This window comes from Pseudochaenichthys georgianus, chromosome 24 (genome assembly GCF_902827115.2).
Source record: "Pseudochaenichthys georgianus chromosome 24, fPseGeo1.2, whole genome shotgun sequence".
NCBI classification, from domain to species: Eukaryota; Metazoa; Chordata; class Actinopteri; order Perciformes; family Channichthyidae; genus Pseudochaenichthys; species Pseudochaenichthys georgianus.
This window is the reverse complement of record NC_047526.1, coordinates 11,433,053-11,450,844: the sequence shown is the minus strand read 5'-3', so window position 1 is coordinate 11,450,844 and position 17,792 is coordinate 11,433,053. Positions and strand designations below refer to the sequence as shown.

The following is a 17,792-nucleotide window of genomic DNA, read 5'->3' as shown; positions in this document are numbered from 1 at the left end:
GGAGGAAGAGAGAAATGGGGGGGTGTAAGAGCTTTTCCAGGTTGAGTGGTCTTTAGCTCCACATTAGACAACACGTCTGACTGCTCCTCTCTTTTTCTCACAGGCTGTTCTCAAATCATCGTGTGTCTGACAACTCTTGGTCATATGTACACACACAAACACGTGCAAAGCAAACAGGAGGGAACACCTGGGGACGCTGTGAACTCTGAGAAAAAAGAAAAAGCAGCCCACTCGTTCCCACTCATCAGGAGAGTTCCCTTTGTAATGAGAGTCCTGTTTTATGTTGGGCTAAGCTGCTGAATGAGAGGATTTGGAAGTCTGCACTTGTGATGTGGCTCTCACCTCACCAGATGCAAGGGGAGAGATGGACACACACACACACACACACACACACACACACACACACACACACACACACACACACACACACACACACACACACACACACACACACACACACACACACACACACACACACACACACACACACACACACACACACACACACACACACACACACACACACACACACACACACACACACACACACACACACACACACACACACACACACACACACACACACACACACACACACACACACACACACCAAAAAGCAGCGAACGCAAATTTCAGCCCTGAGCCACCTGCTGTTGCCATGGAGAGTTGCCACATTGGGTTGCCACGGCGATAACATATTTTTCCTGCGCTAACAGCCTGTCTGTTTTCCCTACCACCCCACCCTCTCCCTTTTCTCACTCTTCCTATTTTCGCCGTCTCCCCCCCCCCCCCTTTTCCTCTCACCCGCCAAATGGCTCCACGGCGCGACAGCACCTGCCTTACACTACATGTGTTGCCATGGCGGCGTTCCCGTTGCCAAGGCAACCCTGTGCATTTAATGTAGTGGGCGAGGGGCTAAACTCGTGGCTCGTTCTGCAAACCCCCCCCTTATCCACCCATAACGTCTTTTTTTATATTATTTCTCCAATGAGGGGGGTGAGAGAAAGAAATAAAGAAACAGCGGGGGGGAGAGAAAGCTCCTCCCCAACCCCCTTCCCTCCATCTCCTCCCCACCCTCCTTCTCATCCAGATGCTGAAGGGGTGTGAAGGAATGCACCATGGAGCTGACCTCCTACCCAGCATGCTCTCTTTCTCCCTTCCTCACAAACAGCCTTGCATGTGTCATCCACGACACCCATTTGTAAATGCATGCATAGGATACCTACCACACACACACACACACACACAGCCCCACACACACACACACACACACACACACACACACACACACACACACACACACACACACACACACAGCCCCACACACACACACACACACACACACACACACACACACACACACACACACACACACACACACACACACACACACACACACACACACACACACACACACACACACACCACACACACACACACACACACACACACACACACACACACACACACACACACACACCACACACACACACACACACACACACACACACACACACACACACACACACACACACACACACACACACACACACACACACACACACACACACACACACACACACACACACACACACACACGAAGAGTAGAGGACAAATAAGTCTCCCTCTCCCTCTCTCTCTCTCCCTCTCCATCTTCCACTGCTGAGTGCGTAGAACTGCTTGAGACGGTCCTTGACACGGTGCAACCACACCGTCATTACACTTCATAACATAATATTCTTCAGAGTGAGAGCTCTTCAGAGATATTGTGATAGATTGATTGTACCTTCTGCGGTCAAAGATATGTAAAAAAGGGAAACGGTTCATCTTCCACAAACAGTAAAGAAAGAAAATGCTTTGTCTTGAAGGTATTTGATGAGGCGTGTTTCTTTGTTTCGCATTACAGTAAAGTACATATAACAATAAATAAAGAGTTGAAAAATTAAATCTTTCATAGGTAGTACATTTGATTTAGTGATTTGTTACATTTATACCCTACTTTCAATACAATTCAAACTGTAAGACTCAATAATACATGCCTAATTTTATACAAATAATTCGTTTTTACCTCAAAGTTTTCTGTGATGACCTTTTAAAAGTAAATTGTTACGTTAAAGATTTGAACATTGTGGTTGTTAAATGATTTGCCATGAGTATGAATGTTAACTGAATTGTCTATTTTAATGTATGGCACACTGAACAGTATATGGGATAAAGTTAAAAGAGAAGTTTTCAAAGCGTTCAGTCGTATCCCATGGCCTTCATCCGTTAATCTTTTTGTGTCATACAAAAAGTTTTCATGAAACGTCTGCATGTTGTCAAATCCCTACTTTGCATGCGCATTGTCCACAGCTGTGATCTCCGGGCCCCAGGCAATACGCACTTCTTTGTTGTCTCAAGTGAACAAAAGTGCATAAGCAGTTGTCGACATTGCCCCTATTGTTGCGAGTTATTAAATATAACTTTAAAGAGTAATATTCATTATCCCTAGCCCATAAAACCTTGATTTCCCCTTTAATGTATTACTTTAAGTGGCTTTAAAGTGAGAAAATACTGTACATTATTTATATTAAGTGCGGTATTTGAACGCCGTACAAACCAAAGATAGCATTATATAAGCTGCTGTACCTTTTATTTAGTTATTGTTTTACAACCTCTGCATATACTTTATAGACATGTGTGCAAATGAATTTTTATACATATTTAATCAGCCTTGTTTGGCAGCCTTAAGATCTTGATTTCCAACGACCACTTCTTCATGCTTGTCGTGCTTATGATAAATAAATCACTTTTTCATTGTTGTGCCAGTACATCAAATGGAATGCTTACAGATGTCTGGGGCCTACTCTTACACACGGTTTCCTAACACAGCCGACGTGTTTAATATGTTTGGGACCCGGCGGCGCTGTGGATCCAGCAGCTTTACTGACGATGGAGAGGTTAAAGGAGCAGACAAGTGGTGTTCATGTTTTAGCCCATTAGCAACAAATTGTGCATACTGTACATGCTGTGCGCCTGCTTTAAGTCGCTGTTGGCCAATTTCAACAGCACACCATCAATTCCTAGATTGATTTCCATTTGACTTTCCAGGCAGCCGCTGGTTTCCATTCATTTAAGGATGATATGATGAGGCCTGCAGAGACTTGAAAGCTGCCTGTTATTCAATAACAGGTGAGACATTTAGAAGCCTTCAAAGTAAATATTTAGTTACATTTGATTCAGTCAAATTATTACCCCAATTGTAGTGAGACTTTTGTCGGAGAAAACAAATGGTGGGTATATGACGAGCTGTGACTAGCAAAACAGATGTGGTCTTTTTTATGGTATTTTAAAGAGATAGAGTGGTGCAGGAATTAGTCCTCATCCCAGGAATGAGTTGGCATTGTAGCACTTCCAGGTTCCCTTGTCTTGAAGCCAATGTATGTTTTTAAATAGTTGTTCATTGGATTATCAAAATAAGATCTTCATGTTTCGCCCCCCAAAAAAACCCATTCACTGATAAATTCCAGGAACTTCTCCCTGACTTCAAACACACATTGCTAACAGCACGAGATGTTACCTTAGGCTAGTGAAACTAGTAATGTCCCCTTGTTTTATGGCATTTTACAGACCAAACAATTGAGTGGTTTTATTTCCCATTGTATCACTTCCCCTTGTCTCCAAATCCCCTTGTCTCGATTCTCAAAATAAGGTCTCAGGTTAATTCATGTTTATGAGATTTTTTACATTTTGTTGTACTCCATAACATATGTGACTTAAAATCGGCGGTTGCCAACAAGTGGCTGTTGACGTAGTTCGTTTAAAGCATTACGTTAGCTCTATAATTCTAGCAATCGCATTTACGCTTCAACTCAATCCCATAGTTTCTTGTCGACGGGAACCCTTGCAAGGCCTACTTGGCGTCGGCCTCCCAAATCCGTCTCCATTGCACCACTCGATTAATCAGGAATATATTTGTCAGATGAATTGATCGCTCAGGTGCTACATCACCAGGAGCCTCGATCCAAGAAATGGACTCTCCTCACTTGCTCTCTCATTCCCCACTGTGTCACAATGCAAATGAACAAGCTCCCCTCTCTCCCCTCCATACTCCCAACCTCTCCTCACTCCACACCCCCGCCCCCCTTCCTCCTCATGTTCCGAATCCGGCCTCCAATTTGTTCCACTTCCCCATACCTCATTGTTCAAAATGACACTTTTACATTTTATGGTGAACCAATTATTCTGTCTTACACAGTCCGCTGGCTCTGCAATCCAACCTGCCCGGATCAACTGGGGAGCGGGGTGGTGGTGGTGGTGGTGGGGGGGAGGAGGTGGTCGGGTATGCGGAGAGAGAGAAAAGAGAGAAAGCGGAAGAAAGGGAAAAAAGACAACTAATAGTACCTCTTGCTGACATGTCCACGGGGATGGGCAGGGGAGCTGGAAATGGAGAAGTTAGCGAAGGGAGAGGGTGGAGGCTGGAGGAGAGGTCAGCAGAGGGAAACAACACAGGTGGATGCTGATGCTGCGGAGAGGTGTGCGGGGCGTGAGAGTGAAGTGGATGTAGACAAAGGAGGATTTAATTGAATGATAAAGTGGTGCAGATCGAGTGAAAAGAGCGGAGGGAGAGAAGGGATAAATCACAGCAGGGATAAATAAAGAAGACGGAGCGCCGGGTTCCCCACCAGCTGTAATGTATGCCTGAGGATGAGCGAGAGGGTGTGTGTGTGGGACATTAAAAGAAAGGGAGACAAGAGAGGGAGAGCAGCGGAACGGAGGAGCCGGAGGAAAGGAGGGATGGACAGGATATGCCGGGGAGAGGGCGAGGGAGGGAACTAGTGAACATGCAGAGAGAGGAAAAAAGGCAAGCAGCGTTTTTTACCTGTGAAGAGCCTGAGGGGGAAGGAGATAGGAGGAGGGATGGAAGAAGTGTAGCTGCATGAAAAGAGCGTGCAAAAAGATTTAAGGAAAGGATGGGGCGGGTCAGATGTATAATGCCTGGGGCAGGTGGGTGGAGAGAGAAGGAGAGAGGTGGAGGAGTGCATGTGTTTTATGTTCTCTATGCAGTACAGCTGCAAACACCGATTATTTTTATATTCTTGATTTATGCATAGAATGTTTATTTATCCGTCGTTCAGTCTTTTAAAGCAAATACATCAGGGGAAATATATGATTAAACAGTGATGAATAGCTGCTTGTTTTATCAGAAAAAACTGTTGAAATCTCAAAAATATTTAATTTAATATGATTTATGTGACTGCTCTCTCCATTTGATTATGATTCAGAAAGGCTTGACGTGAAGTGATTTGATTCTGCAGATCCACTTATATTAAATAAATGGCTATAATGTATTGACACACAATAAAAGAAAACAGTTCTCCGAGCATTTCAATTAAAAAAACACAAATGAAGAATTAAACCAAATAAGCACAACTATACCATTTATAACAAATAACCACAGTTAAAAAAAACTTTAAAGGCCCCATGTCACGGTCATTTCTACTGATCATAATTCCATGGTCGAGGTATACTAAAATAGATTTATATTGTGCAATGTTCCAAACTCACATTGGTTTCTCATACAGCATCTCTGTATAGTATGTGTATTCACTCTCTGTCCTAAACGGCTTGCTGGAGCTCCTGCCCCCCCCCTCCCTGTGAGCCCAGTGGCCGTCTGCGAGACAGCGAGACACAGCGAAACCCAGCCGAAACACACACACACCCGCAGACTGGCTGGGAGTTTGTGTGTGTGCTCAGGCTGAGTTCCACAGTGTCTCGCCGACCCCACACCAGTGAGCCAGCTCACAGTGTCCCGCTCCTCGCAGCAGCGAGCCTCGCAACATCCCGCCGAGTGTGTGTGTGTGAGGAAGTCCACGGATTGGTCCAAACGTAACGGCTCCGCGGACGTTACTATACCCAAATATGTCACTATACCCAAGAAGTAAACAATGGAAAATGGGAAATCTCCAACGAGGCGTTCTGGGGCAGCACAGACAGGTCTTTCCTGTGTTAGAGTTTTACTCTCTAGGGTGTACTTTGAGGGTTTGTGACTCTGCAGACCGTTTACATGCAGAAAAAGCTACATAACAAACAAGGGGACGGGTAAGAACCGGAAAAGCATGACATGGGACCTTTAACACTTAAAATAATTTATATCTGATTATTACATTTGTTTAAGTCTTTTGATCGAGATTGATTGAGTAAATGATTATTCTTTCAATCCTTATAACTTAATTTACTTTTTTCTTAGAGGCTTGACTCGATAATCCAAATCTGATTCACTACAAAATCATAAATCACTTTTTTCAACCTGCGACCTGTTCACAAGTGGGTCTATGTTTGTGGGATTGATCACTGGCATACCAACGCCCCCCTGACAGACCATATAAAGCTCCCTGTTTGTTAAACGGTTTCATCAAAACAAAAATGTCGCCCATGAGTAAAAAGAACTCCTGCTGTCGCGAGTCCGTAAAAGAAAGCATTACACATTTAACAGTGTCTGTAGTTGCTATAAGGGGACCTAAAACAATTAAAAACACATCATAAAATGTTATACTAGCACAGCTGCAGTGGCGTACTGTGACAGAAATAAAGAGGGGATGGTAGAGATGGAGTTAGAGGAGGCCATGAATAAAATGGATTGGGGCCAGGGAACGTGACAAATACTAGACAAGGGAATAGAATGCAAACAGCGAACCATTGGGCGCCATAGAGCATGATGCTGGACAGAAACATGCATAAGTACCCAGATATAGCTGTCTGAACTTTTCTACTAACTACATTATTGAACTCTTTGCTGCTGTGCCAACATATGCCAAAAATAAAGATAAAATCTAAGAAAAACTTTCAAACTTTACAGGAAATTGGCGAGCCACCAGGGTGATGACATTTATTCGGTTTCTTTTCAAAGGTTCCGTTTGGGTTCCATTTGATCCTCTGTATGTCAGCAGGGTTATGGAAAAAGCACTGGCTCGATATGTATGCAAGTGAGATGAAGGTAGTTGCATGGGCCACGGAAGAAACCATAACATGTGGGAGCAAATTACTTAATCCCAGGCAGATACTTATTTTTCACTTCTTTAAACTTTGAAAAGGGCAGGGCCTTTTCGGAGTCATTCACTTAATCGTACTTTACTAGAGTGCCCTTCTATTAACGTTAATTGTAGCTTTATCAATTATTATAGTTGATTTCAATTGTATATTTTACCTACTAATTCATTTATATTAGGGCATTATGATTCTAAAGTCAAACCAACATATTTTTTCCAGTGGTGGATTAAGTCAACATGCCTGTGCATGGCATAAAATAAAAATAAATGAGTGCCTTATGAGTGGGAGGTGACTCATAAACTTAGAATGAGTTAGCATCTTAGCACCTCTGGATTTCATCATCTCAAAGTCAATGGTTTTCTGAATGAGATTATTAATGAAAAGTAATCGTACACGTGCGTTTGCCACTTCTGCAATATTCCACAACCCAATGAAAAACTCCCGTTGCATTTAGTTCCAAAACTCTATAAATACCGCAAATTAACCCAATCAAAACTCACGAGGAGAGAGATATTTCATAATAATTCATTAGCTAATCAGCTTATCCGTCTTACCTGTGGTGACATGTCAGAGGCAGGGTGGGTGGGGAGGTGGAGGGGGTGGCCAGGCCGGGTGAGTAAGGATGATACGGCGTCTTCTTCAGCGCCTGGATCAGGTTGTGTCTGTACTCGGGATCTATGGACCACAGAGAGCCTTTGCCTATGCTCTGAAAGGAAGAGAGATGAGAGACGTTATTGGAAGTGCCGGTGGGCCCCTCAAAGCACAAACACAGCGCGGCACGCGGATGTCAGCCAACAAGTCCAAAGCCCAAACACAAGCTCAAAGTCCGGAGCCTTATTTACCAAACCACCTGTACACACACACAGCAGTTATTCCCATATTCCCAAATGAACATAACACTCGGAGGAATGAAAATGAACACATCCTCAATACCACCGTGCTCAACATTTTTCCAATCCTCTGCCTTTCCTCGGAAAATAAAAGGGAAACTCTTGAACTTTTTTTCACTCCAGAGGCGATGATGATTCGTATTTTTAGATCAAAGCAGCTTTCCCCCTCACCTAATGAAGCTGTCGGCTCGCAATCTGAGTGAAACCAGCCTATAGATTATAGCGGAGGGAGAGATCTGGATGAAAATACATCCCCTGTCTCCATCTCTGCACTTTCATCTGCCTTGTCATCTGAACGTGGCGAAATATGGAGTTTGTGTACGGCAGACGCTGAGAATTGCCGGGGGGGGGGAATTAAATATAAAATGAAATGTTGGCTCATGTTCAGCTCACTTTGTAGTGCTCTGTGATATGATACGGGTACAGGCTACAAGGTGGGGAGGTGTCATGATGGCAGGCTTCTGATTTCCACAAATACTGCAAGAAATATTTTAAGAGGGAAACGTCAGATGTGCCAGATACACACCTTTAATGCTATCCACATCAGAGGATCAGTCACTAAAATTATAAAAAAAACACTCACTTATCTCTAGTAGTGTCTTGCCATGCAGCTCATTTCAGTTTACTAAACCCTGGTTAAGAGTTGTAAGAGATGTTTTTGCCACATTTTAAAAGCTCATAATTAATATTGTTAAATCCTATTCACACAGGATTAGGGATAGAAAGTATGTAATTGTTACCAATACCAATGCAACTCTACAGTTTTCCATTCAAATGTTAGTCAACAGGAACATTTTAAATTAGCGGCTGATAATAGCTAACTGCTAACAGTTTATGGCTAACTAGTGATGTTATGTATTGTGCCGAGGCTTCGGAGCGTGTGTCGAGTAATCCCCGAAGCTTTTTGTGAAGCATGTACCGAGGCTTGTATCGTTTTGGGCCAGTGACGTCACCGATGACAAACGAAGCCTCGCTGCCTGTCGATACCACGTGACTGCTTCAGGAAGCGATTCAGATCGGTTGAACCGTTGAACCACAACACTCATAATACCCATGGATGTATAATAAGAACCATATTACTCCTCCTGTACCCGGGCCCGGTGACACGATGGAATCAAGAGAGCTCAGACCCTCACTCATATAGAGGTCGGAACATGTCATAAGTATAAATAGATACAAGCATAAATAAATGTAGGAATAAAAACATCAATAAATACAGGAATACATATGTTGCAGTGTTTTCAGGGAGCTTTAGTGTGTGTGCTGTAGCTCAGCTGGAAAGCAGTTGACTCATGACATTTGTTGTTGTTTATAAAAGCTACAGCTAAATGAGATAATGTAGTTAATAAATGTATTCTTTGATATGGTTTAGCCTTTCTCCGGCTACAACATGGTTAAGTTTACGAATATTATTAAGGAATACAAATCCCTCTTTGCAATGTTTACCAGCCTCCTTAGGATTTTCAATCACAATCATTAAACTGTAATAAATACAATATTGTTAACATGAAAATATGATTTAATGTTCGTTGTTTAGAGGTATTCTAAGGCTTTACTCATTGGGAACTCGGTATGAGATGGAGCACACTGTTGAGATGTCCAATCTGCCTGTTTTACACACTTTGACCAACAGGGGGTTTGTGTTCAAATGAAGCCCATGATGAAGCCTCATGAGATGAACCCTTTTGCGAACCAATTGGCTGGAAAGCTTCAAAGCTTCATAAGGCTTCATCTCGCCATCACTATGGCTAACAGCTACTAGCTAACGACTAACAGCTACTAGCTAACAGACAATGGCTAACAGCTAACGTTAACAAGCTCACCTACTGCCGTTTTCAACACTGATATAATGTTCAGAGAGCATAATCAGGGGAAAAATAGTGTGAGTTCCATGGATCGACTACGTACCAAAAGTATCGCTTCTTGTGACACCCCTACTGCTTCTACTAATAATTGCGTAGGTCGTGTTATGTTATCCTGTGTGAATGTGGTTGAGTAATTCCTAAAACACATGAGGTCGCTTGTTAAGTGTGAAAGGGTTTAAGTCTGGATAATTCACTGACCTCATCGTGAGCTGTTTTCTTTGGAACCACTTTCTACCAAAGCATAGCTCCTACATTAGACTATTGGGGGACACAATTTCTGCGAAGACATGTTACTGTTTCTTTGGTACATTTTTTTAGTAAATCATGAAAACATTTGCCAAATTATATATTGTTCTACAATATTTAAAGAAAAATAAACATTAGCAGATGTTGTCTTTAAGGCTTTCCCTCAATATCATGTTAATTATCTTGTGACAATTCAAGTTTATTTAGCTGCCTCTTAGTAGGCGAGTACAGGAAACAACGTTCTAAATAGGAGAAATAGAGACTTCCCAATGATTTATTTCACCTATTTTAAAACAAACCTTACATTTTCTCAGATCTTATCTTTTTCTATTAATGTTGTTATTATTTACATTTTTCAAGTTCATAATGTGTGAAATCTTTAACATGCCCTGCAGCGAGTTAAACACACCATAAACAACAATCTATACATCTCGGATGTCTAAAAAGGGATGAAAGGAATGTTTGCACCCTGAAGGAACATAAGAAAAAGCCTCTGTAACATTATATCAAATGTGTTTTGACGATAACAACTTAAGAAAGAAGCAGCTTCAAATAGAGGCTAATGTTTCAGAAGGTGTTTGCATTAATTTGTTTATATACTGCAGACCCAAAGACCCCAGAAAAAGAGATGTAAGTTTAAATAAAAAATGGAATCAGAAGAGATTAAACACATTTGCTTTTATTCTTATTAGCAGGGCTAACAGTGAAACGTTTTGTTTAGAAATGTCCAATTGTAAGTCCTCAATTTGATACGATTACAGGCCACGACCTCCAGGTAAACTGCACTAATGTGTTACAATGACTTCTATTCAAGTATTGTATTCAACTTTTGACAGGAAGTGCTCACTACCTGTTCTTCTAAATCGAAAGAACCTGAAATATTGTTTATTAAACAAAGTACAAAACTGACAGTTTAACTGCAAAGGACAAACAAACTTGCGTGCCAAAAATAAAATATAAGATACACATTTGGAACTTTAGTATTTACAAACACTAGTGTTTTGATAATCCTCAAAACACTTGATTTTAATCTTTAAATGTCAAGTTACATTTTTGACATTTAGAATTTAATTAAAAAATATATATCTTTCTGCGATCTCAAACTTTTTTGAATTCTCAAATGTTCAGACTTTATTTTCTAAATATAAAAAGCAAAGGAAAAGTTCCTTTCTTTGACTCTTTTCTTCTTACGTCTGGCAGAAATGAAAGTTTGACTTTACTCAGCACATTCTGACTTTATTCTTGATATAAAATAAATTCTCCTCTGAATAATTTTTGGACATTTAGAATTTAATTTCAAAATAAGAAATGTTTTCATCACTAAAGAAATATTATTTTTCTTATGCCTTTCACTAACTAAAAGTTTGACTTTTTTCTAAAAGAAATTATTGTATTATCAACATCAACATATTCCAATTCTACTCTGATGCACTATTTAATGCTTGGCACTACACAAAGTGTCTACACAAAATTCAAAAAGAATCTTCATCTTTATTTCCCTCCCTTAGATGTCTGCCTTTTTTTGTTTAATACATTCCTCTCCATACTATAGGACAATACACACTGTCCTTTCTCTATTGGCATGCAGAGCCTCTGTGGTCAGTGTCTCTCTGCGTTTCCCCTGATCCCAGGATGTCCAGTGAATCGGCCAGACCTGTGCTCCCTCTCACTACACCATGTGACCTTGTAAGAACGCGAGGAGCTAATGGCATGTGTGCGCACTGTTGATTCGTTTCCCCCCCGCTGAGATCTTTGCATTAGTATGTGAGCGGTGTTGAACACGGGCCATATGTGCCGTGTTTTGCCTGGTGTGTATGTGTGTGTGAAGAGGGGTGAGTGTGTGTATGGCAAGTTCCCTAGGGAGTGTGATATTACCCAGCGTGGTGTGCTCCTGGGAGTGCTTCTATTACTGCCAGCAACGCCTCTCCTGGAGAGCATGATATTACACACACATACACTCGCTCCCACAGAGGTGACCCCCACTGGGCCAAATTTCCCCTCACACCTCCAGCAGTTTGTGTATATATATTTATATATGTGTGTGTGTGTGTGTGTGTGTGTGTGTGTGTGTGTGTGTGTGTGTGTGGCAGTTTGCCAGCCAGATTAAATCAATGCTTTCTGCAAAATCTCTGTCTGCTGGGGCCCATTCCTCTGCCAACCAGACAGCCAATCATAAAGCGAGATGTGTAGACCCCCCTCATGTCGATAGGCCAATCATAGGGTACGGCTCACAGGAAGGGTCTGTCACCTGGGTTATAGTGGTCGCCTTGGCAACAGGCATCATCTGGGCTTGGAAACGAGAGGAGGCGACATTTCATTTTCTCGCAAATTCGCAAAGTTGGGTAAAGGCAGCATGTCTCGAAATCGATTATCACGAAAAGTATTTCAGGTCAGAGATTGGTTTCAAGTTTTCGGAGGGGTTCAACTTTGATACAGTTTTTTTTATTCTTGTATCTTGCAGCAGGTGATAGAGGACCCTGGTTTTCACTTTGACCTGAAACTGTGTTTATTTCCTCCCTCCATCCTCTGATCCCAGCTGCTTTCACTCCTCAGCTACGGGCACTATTTTCTGGATGATAGGTTTTTTTGTGCATGCTGGAAAATAGTCACATCTCTCTACCATTTGCAGATAAAGAGCAGGATTACACAACAAATAATCCACAACTCGAAACCCCTACTTCAAGAAATATCTCACACAGTGTGAAACCGGCACAGCATTAATCTTCAAATCATAAGTTTAAGCGATATTAAACTTAAACTCAACCTAATTATATGTATCTGTGTCACTACACAAGTAAGTAGTAGTTACAATCAAGAAAGCAGGACATTTTGAAACGCGTTGGTGTTATAAATCTGCACAATCCTGAGCAAATGTACAGATATTTTCGTGATGGAGAAAACACATAGGCTACTGCTTTGGACACGTCATAGTGTGAGTAAAAGACAAAAGGGGAAGAAAGAGGAGACAAAGGCGGAGGGGGAGAGGTGGAGAGAGAGAGAGTGATTGTGTGTTGCCAACATCTGTTTCCTGTGTTATATAAGCTGTGGGGGCTGGTCCCCAATGGAAATGGGAGATATTAAAAAGTCCTGCTGCCACTGACCCCGCTAGTAACACTACACTACTGCTACTGCATTCCTATCTGCACCATTATCTTCTCACATATACATTCACCCCACATCAAAATGTATATCATTGCTTGAAATTTGTAAGGTCGGTTCATTTCAGAAAACACAATTCACAGAAATATATAATAAATAAATAAAATGTTCATATTATCACTAACTATATTTTGTGAATTTAGCAAGTACTTTATTGTATAGTTTAATGAGCTGAAGGACTGGTTTGCCATTTTTGAAAATACACTTTCTTGCCGAGTTATATGAGAAGATTGATACTACTGTACGCTACATACAGTATGAAGCTAATGCTAGTTAGCTTAACTTAGCATAAAGATTGAAACGGGGTAAACTAAAGCTTATCAATTAACACATTATATATATCTATTTTTTAATGCATACAAAAACAATAACTAGACTTTTGGGTTTTTTAATTAATATTAAGACAACAAAAACAAAAACACATTACTGAACTGAATTAGTGTTTACACATTTAAGAGTCTTGCTAGCATGCTTTCCGGAGATTCCATGTTTTAGGCTAGGCAATGCTAACTGTGTAACAGCAGTTGTTCATTTTTATTTGTAATGGTAACAATGGCATTATCATCCACCTCTCAGCAAAAACACTAATAAGCATATTCCCCAAAATGTCGAACTCCTTTAAAGAATCCATATTGTTCTTGAGTAAAACTTTAAAAATGAATGCTACTTACAGGTTTTGCTGTGCTATCAATAAGCCACACTGTTGCACAGATTGGTGTGTTGCTTTATTACAATGACCACTGCATTGTAGTCTAGTTTTGTCAACCCCACAAACACTGCTATTGTGCTGTATATAATCAATAAGCACCAAAGCTGTATTATTTCACAGCTGAAAAAGGATCCAAACATGTTTGCTAGCAACAACACTTTTTGTAAAATGTTACTTTGTATTTTTCACCTGGAACTAATGGGCTTCAGGCTCAGTGCCATAGACATAATATGAAAGTCAGTATCGAGAGATAGATTCATTGTTGGTTTTGTCCTATTTGATGATAATATGAAAACACATCTCCTCAATCAACCGCTTTACCTCCCACCAGCAAAACTACAGCTTAAAATAGTTTCATCATAATCAGAACTGGCATCCATATACTGTAGAGACCCATTTAAACGGTTCATATTGGCTATTACGAGAGGAGAAAGTAAATTTTGTTTTCCACTCCGCACTGAAATGAGATTAAAAAAGATGTATGATGCACAGAGCGCTCGGAGCTGCCACTCTCTGTGCAGAGAAACACGCCAGGCATCAGCGTAAGAGGCTTTGTTGTCCAGTGCATTTCCATGTGCAATATAACTTAACCTACCCTACCAATCTAAAGTATTACAGCTGCCTATAATTTCTATGATGGACATCCACAGTCGGAGTAAAAGCATCAAACCCGGGCTGTGTTTAATCCATATTAACCCACTGTGATGCTGGCATCCATCTTTACTTACTGAACAGGAACAGATAAACAGAGGATTAATAACATGGCGTGGACCAGATACATGTCTGAACACCAATTAGGATATTCAGTACATTTGAACAAAAACAATTTGAGGTCTGTTGGGAAAGCGTGAGAGAGATGAGAATTACAGCAAATGTTCTGAGAGATCTTTTTGAAGAAGAAGAAGACGAGTCAGAAAGAGGGACAAGAAGAAGAAGAATAAGGGGGGGGGGATTTCTTCTGATAAAGTTGCTTAATACAGGCCATTTCTGTTCTTGTCGAAGGCCATTTGACAACAAAGAGTGAACGGGAAAGTTGAGAGGGAAAGTTACGCGATGGTTGGACAAAATTATATATTTATAGAAAAACGGGGCGGGTTATGTGTGGACATTTGTCCTACAGGTGTTACGGATTGACTTTCCTTCCACAATGTACCAAAACCCAGGTGGTTCTAATTTAAGCTATATTTGCCCTAGTTTGTGCTTCTCCTGTATGTATTTATACATGACCGTCTTTCCATTGGATTTGACCATCCAGTCACACATATAGGTCTTCCTCAAAGTAAAGCACAAGGCAAACTTCCAAAAATGTTTCAGCTCATTTGCCAACACTGACGGTATGTAACAATTCCCAAGACACTCAAAAACATATAGTCCAGTTCCGATCTCACAATGTTTGTCAAATAAACTTCAATCCAAAACTGGAATATAATCAGAAATGTAAAAGTCTTTAATGTAAAAACACTGATTACATGAGAGGCACAAACTGGACCAAATCCAATGTATTTAACTCCCAAAGCATCTACGATAAGTTGTCACTTAGCGATTAATTTCAGTCAACTCCTCTGGGTTTCTGAGCCTCCCGAGCGTGTCATGGTGGCATAGTTTACACGTCCATTAAACACTTCTGTCGAAACAACCAGTCTTATAGATTTTTAAATAGTTTCCTTTCGGCTACACTGAACAAATGGTATTTGACAACAAATATTGTCGTCTCATGATTTACAATGACAATAGTTGAAGATCGTAAATCTAACTGGCAGTAAATATTGATAGCTTACAAAAATAGTATTAACTGATTTTCTGGCTACTTAAAAAGGCAGAACAAGAACACAGGTCTGACATATAAACTCTGCATACATTTGATATGGCAAACATGTAAGCAAACAATTGGCTGTACCAATCCAGCACACAATGCAACATTAGCATTTCTTTTGAGTTTTTCCTTTTATCTCTGTTTTGGTCCCCACCTCTTCCAAAAGGGAAATAAGGCATTTTAGCTTCTAAATGTTCCAAAGACTTCTCTGTTTGCAGTTTGGAGCATGGCAGGTAGCGTATTCTGGGTTAATCGTAGCTCTTTCTCTAAACTAAACTACCCTGCTGCAGCTGAAAATGTTAAAACTGAACCAAAACAACAAGCTGAAAGGTGCTAAACAGTTCGATAGAAATGCCAGATCAGGTGGACTCTCTGTGATTTTGTCCCCATGGGTGTTCCTTTTCATATTGAAAATAGTAAATTACTTTTTTTATTGTCAACATATTGATTAGTGCAGCTCAAAAGAAATGTGCCTACAAAGAAATGGTAGCTTCTAGCTAACCAAAGTGTTGCAGCATTATAGCTGGATATCTCTTACGTTTTTATAATTTCATCCCTAAAAAATGGTGGGTTGAGCGAATCTAACAATATTATTTCAGCATAATGTTATACAACTGGATATCGTCTTAGATTTAGCAAATTGTAATATGTAAAATACTATGATAATGTTTTTTCTTTCTCTTTTTTGAAAGACTGCATACCAGTGAAGGGATGTCATTTTCTGAACTGACTAGACTGTCCACACTCATTATGTCCACACTAATAATGATTATTTATAAAAATCTCATTGTGTAAACATTTTGTCAAAGCGACAACACGATCACAGCAAAAATATTATGATATTTAATTTCATCCCTGCCCGAGATGCAAGTTTGAATTGAAACAGTTTTGATTTATGGAAAATGGCTGACACAGATTTATTTTAACACTAGAACCGTCAACGGGTACATTTTACCCGCAGCTGTTTCTTGATTGTATGTAACTTTTTTTCAATAAAATATTCAAGTCTTCAATATGAAGTCAGATTGAAAAAATTGCCAAAATAATTGCCATTTATACACATCAGCGCCAGATAGATATAGATAGTTATAGATAGATAGAGACACTTTTAGCGATATTTCATACTTCATGATCTGCACACTAGATATCATATTCTATTGGTATAAGTTTCATCAATGTGCGATCAAAACTCACTGTTCACCCTGTATTCTAGTATGATAAATAAAAGAACATTGTACCTTGAAAATCAATACATTCTAATAGCGGGTACATTTGACCCGTTGGCGGTTTTAGGTATACAGCGACCCCTGGCGGAAAAGCCCACAAGCATTTGCCTAATGTCTCATTCATTAATATTTATTTTTTTGTGATCCTGTCATTAGAGTCTTTGTTAATTATATGCAAGTATTCTTCCGCATGCATTCAACAACTCAAAACAAACAAAAAAGTTAACCTGAAGATGTACCATGTGTATTTTGAGCAAACACAGTAAAATGATATTCATTTTTGCAGATACATCAGCTGCAGCGACCTGCTGATGAATGAGCGTTACAAAAAACAACACCTGAGGCAAAGACGAACCAACGTTCACCCCAGACGCTACAGTTCATAGCACTGCCAGTTAAAACGCAAAAAAGTATCAAGGGCGCCTCTCATGTGAGCGGGGCAAGGTTAAGTTAGAGGTGACACACTTAAGTGTAGCACCGAGAGACTTCATAGCGAGTCTTAGATTACAAAACCGCCTGTTGTCTCTCCTCTGATTTCACAAGAGGCTTTGAGAAATATATCATTGCGAGTGTGTGTGTGTGTGTGTGTGTGTGTGTGTGTGTTGTGCTGTTACGACACTGATCTTCAGCAGTGATCCAGAAGTCTGAGGGCAACAACACTTGTCATTAAAGGCATGTCATTCTGCACGGGGGAAGAATCCTGTTAGTAAACAAAGCCATGGCAACCGTAGAACGCACACTCTCTCACGCTCTCTCCTGCAACTTTGCCCTCACACACACACTCACACACATGAACTGAGCAGTGAGCCTATTCTAAACTAGTCCCCCATCTTGTCATCTGCCTGGATATGACCC

At 40.6% G+C, this 17,792-nt stretch overlaps 1 protein-coding gene across 2 annotated transcripts in view; it reads right to left on the bottom strand.

Moving 5' to 3' along the window:
* Positions 1 to 17,792, bottom strand: part of ches1 (checkpoint suppressor 1) — a 69,940-nt gene that overhangs the window by 17,259 nt on the left and 34,889 nt on the right. For both annotated transcript variants that reach the window (XM_034075805.2, XM_034075806.2), the window contains exon 3: positions 7,584 to 7,735. In XM_034075805.2, the coding sequence (XP_033931696.1) occupies positions 7,584 to 7,735 (152 nt within the window). The remainder of the gene's footprint in view (positions 1 to 7,583; positions 7,736 to 17,792) is intronic.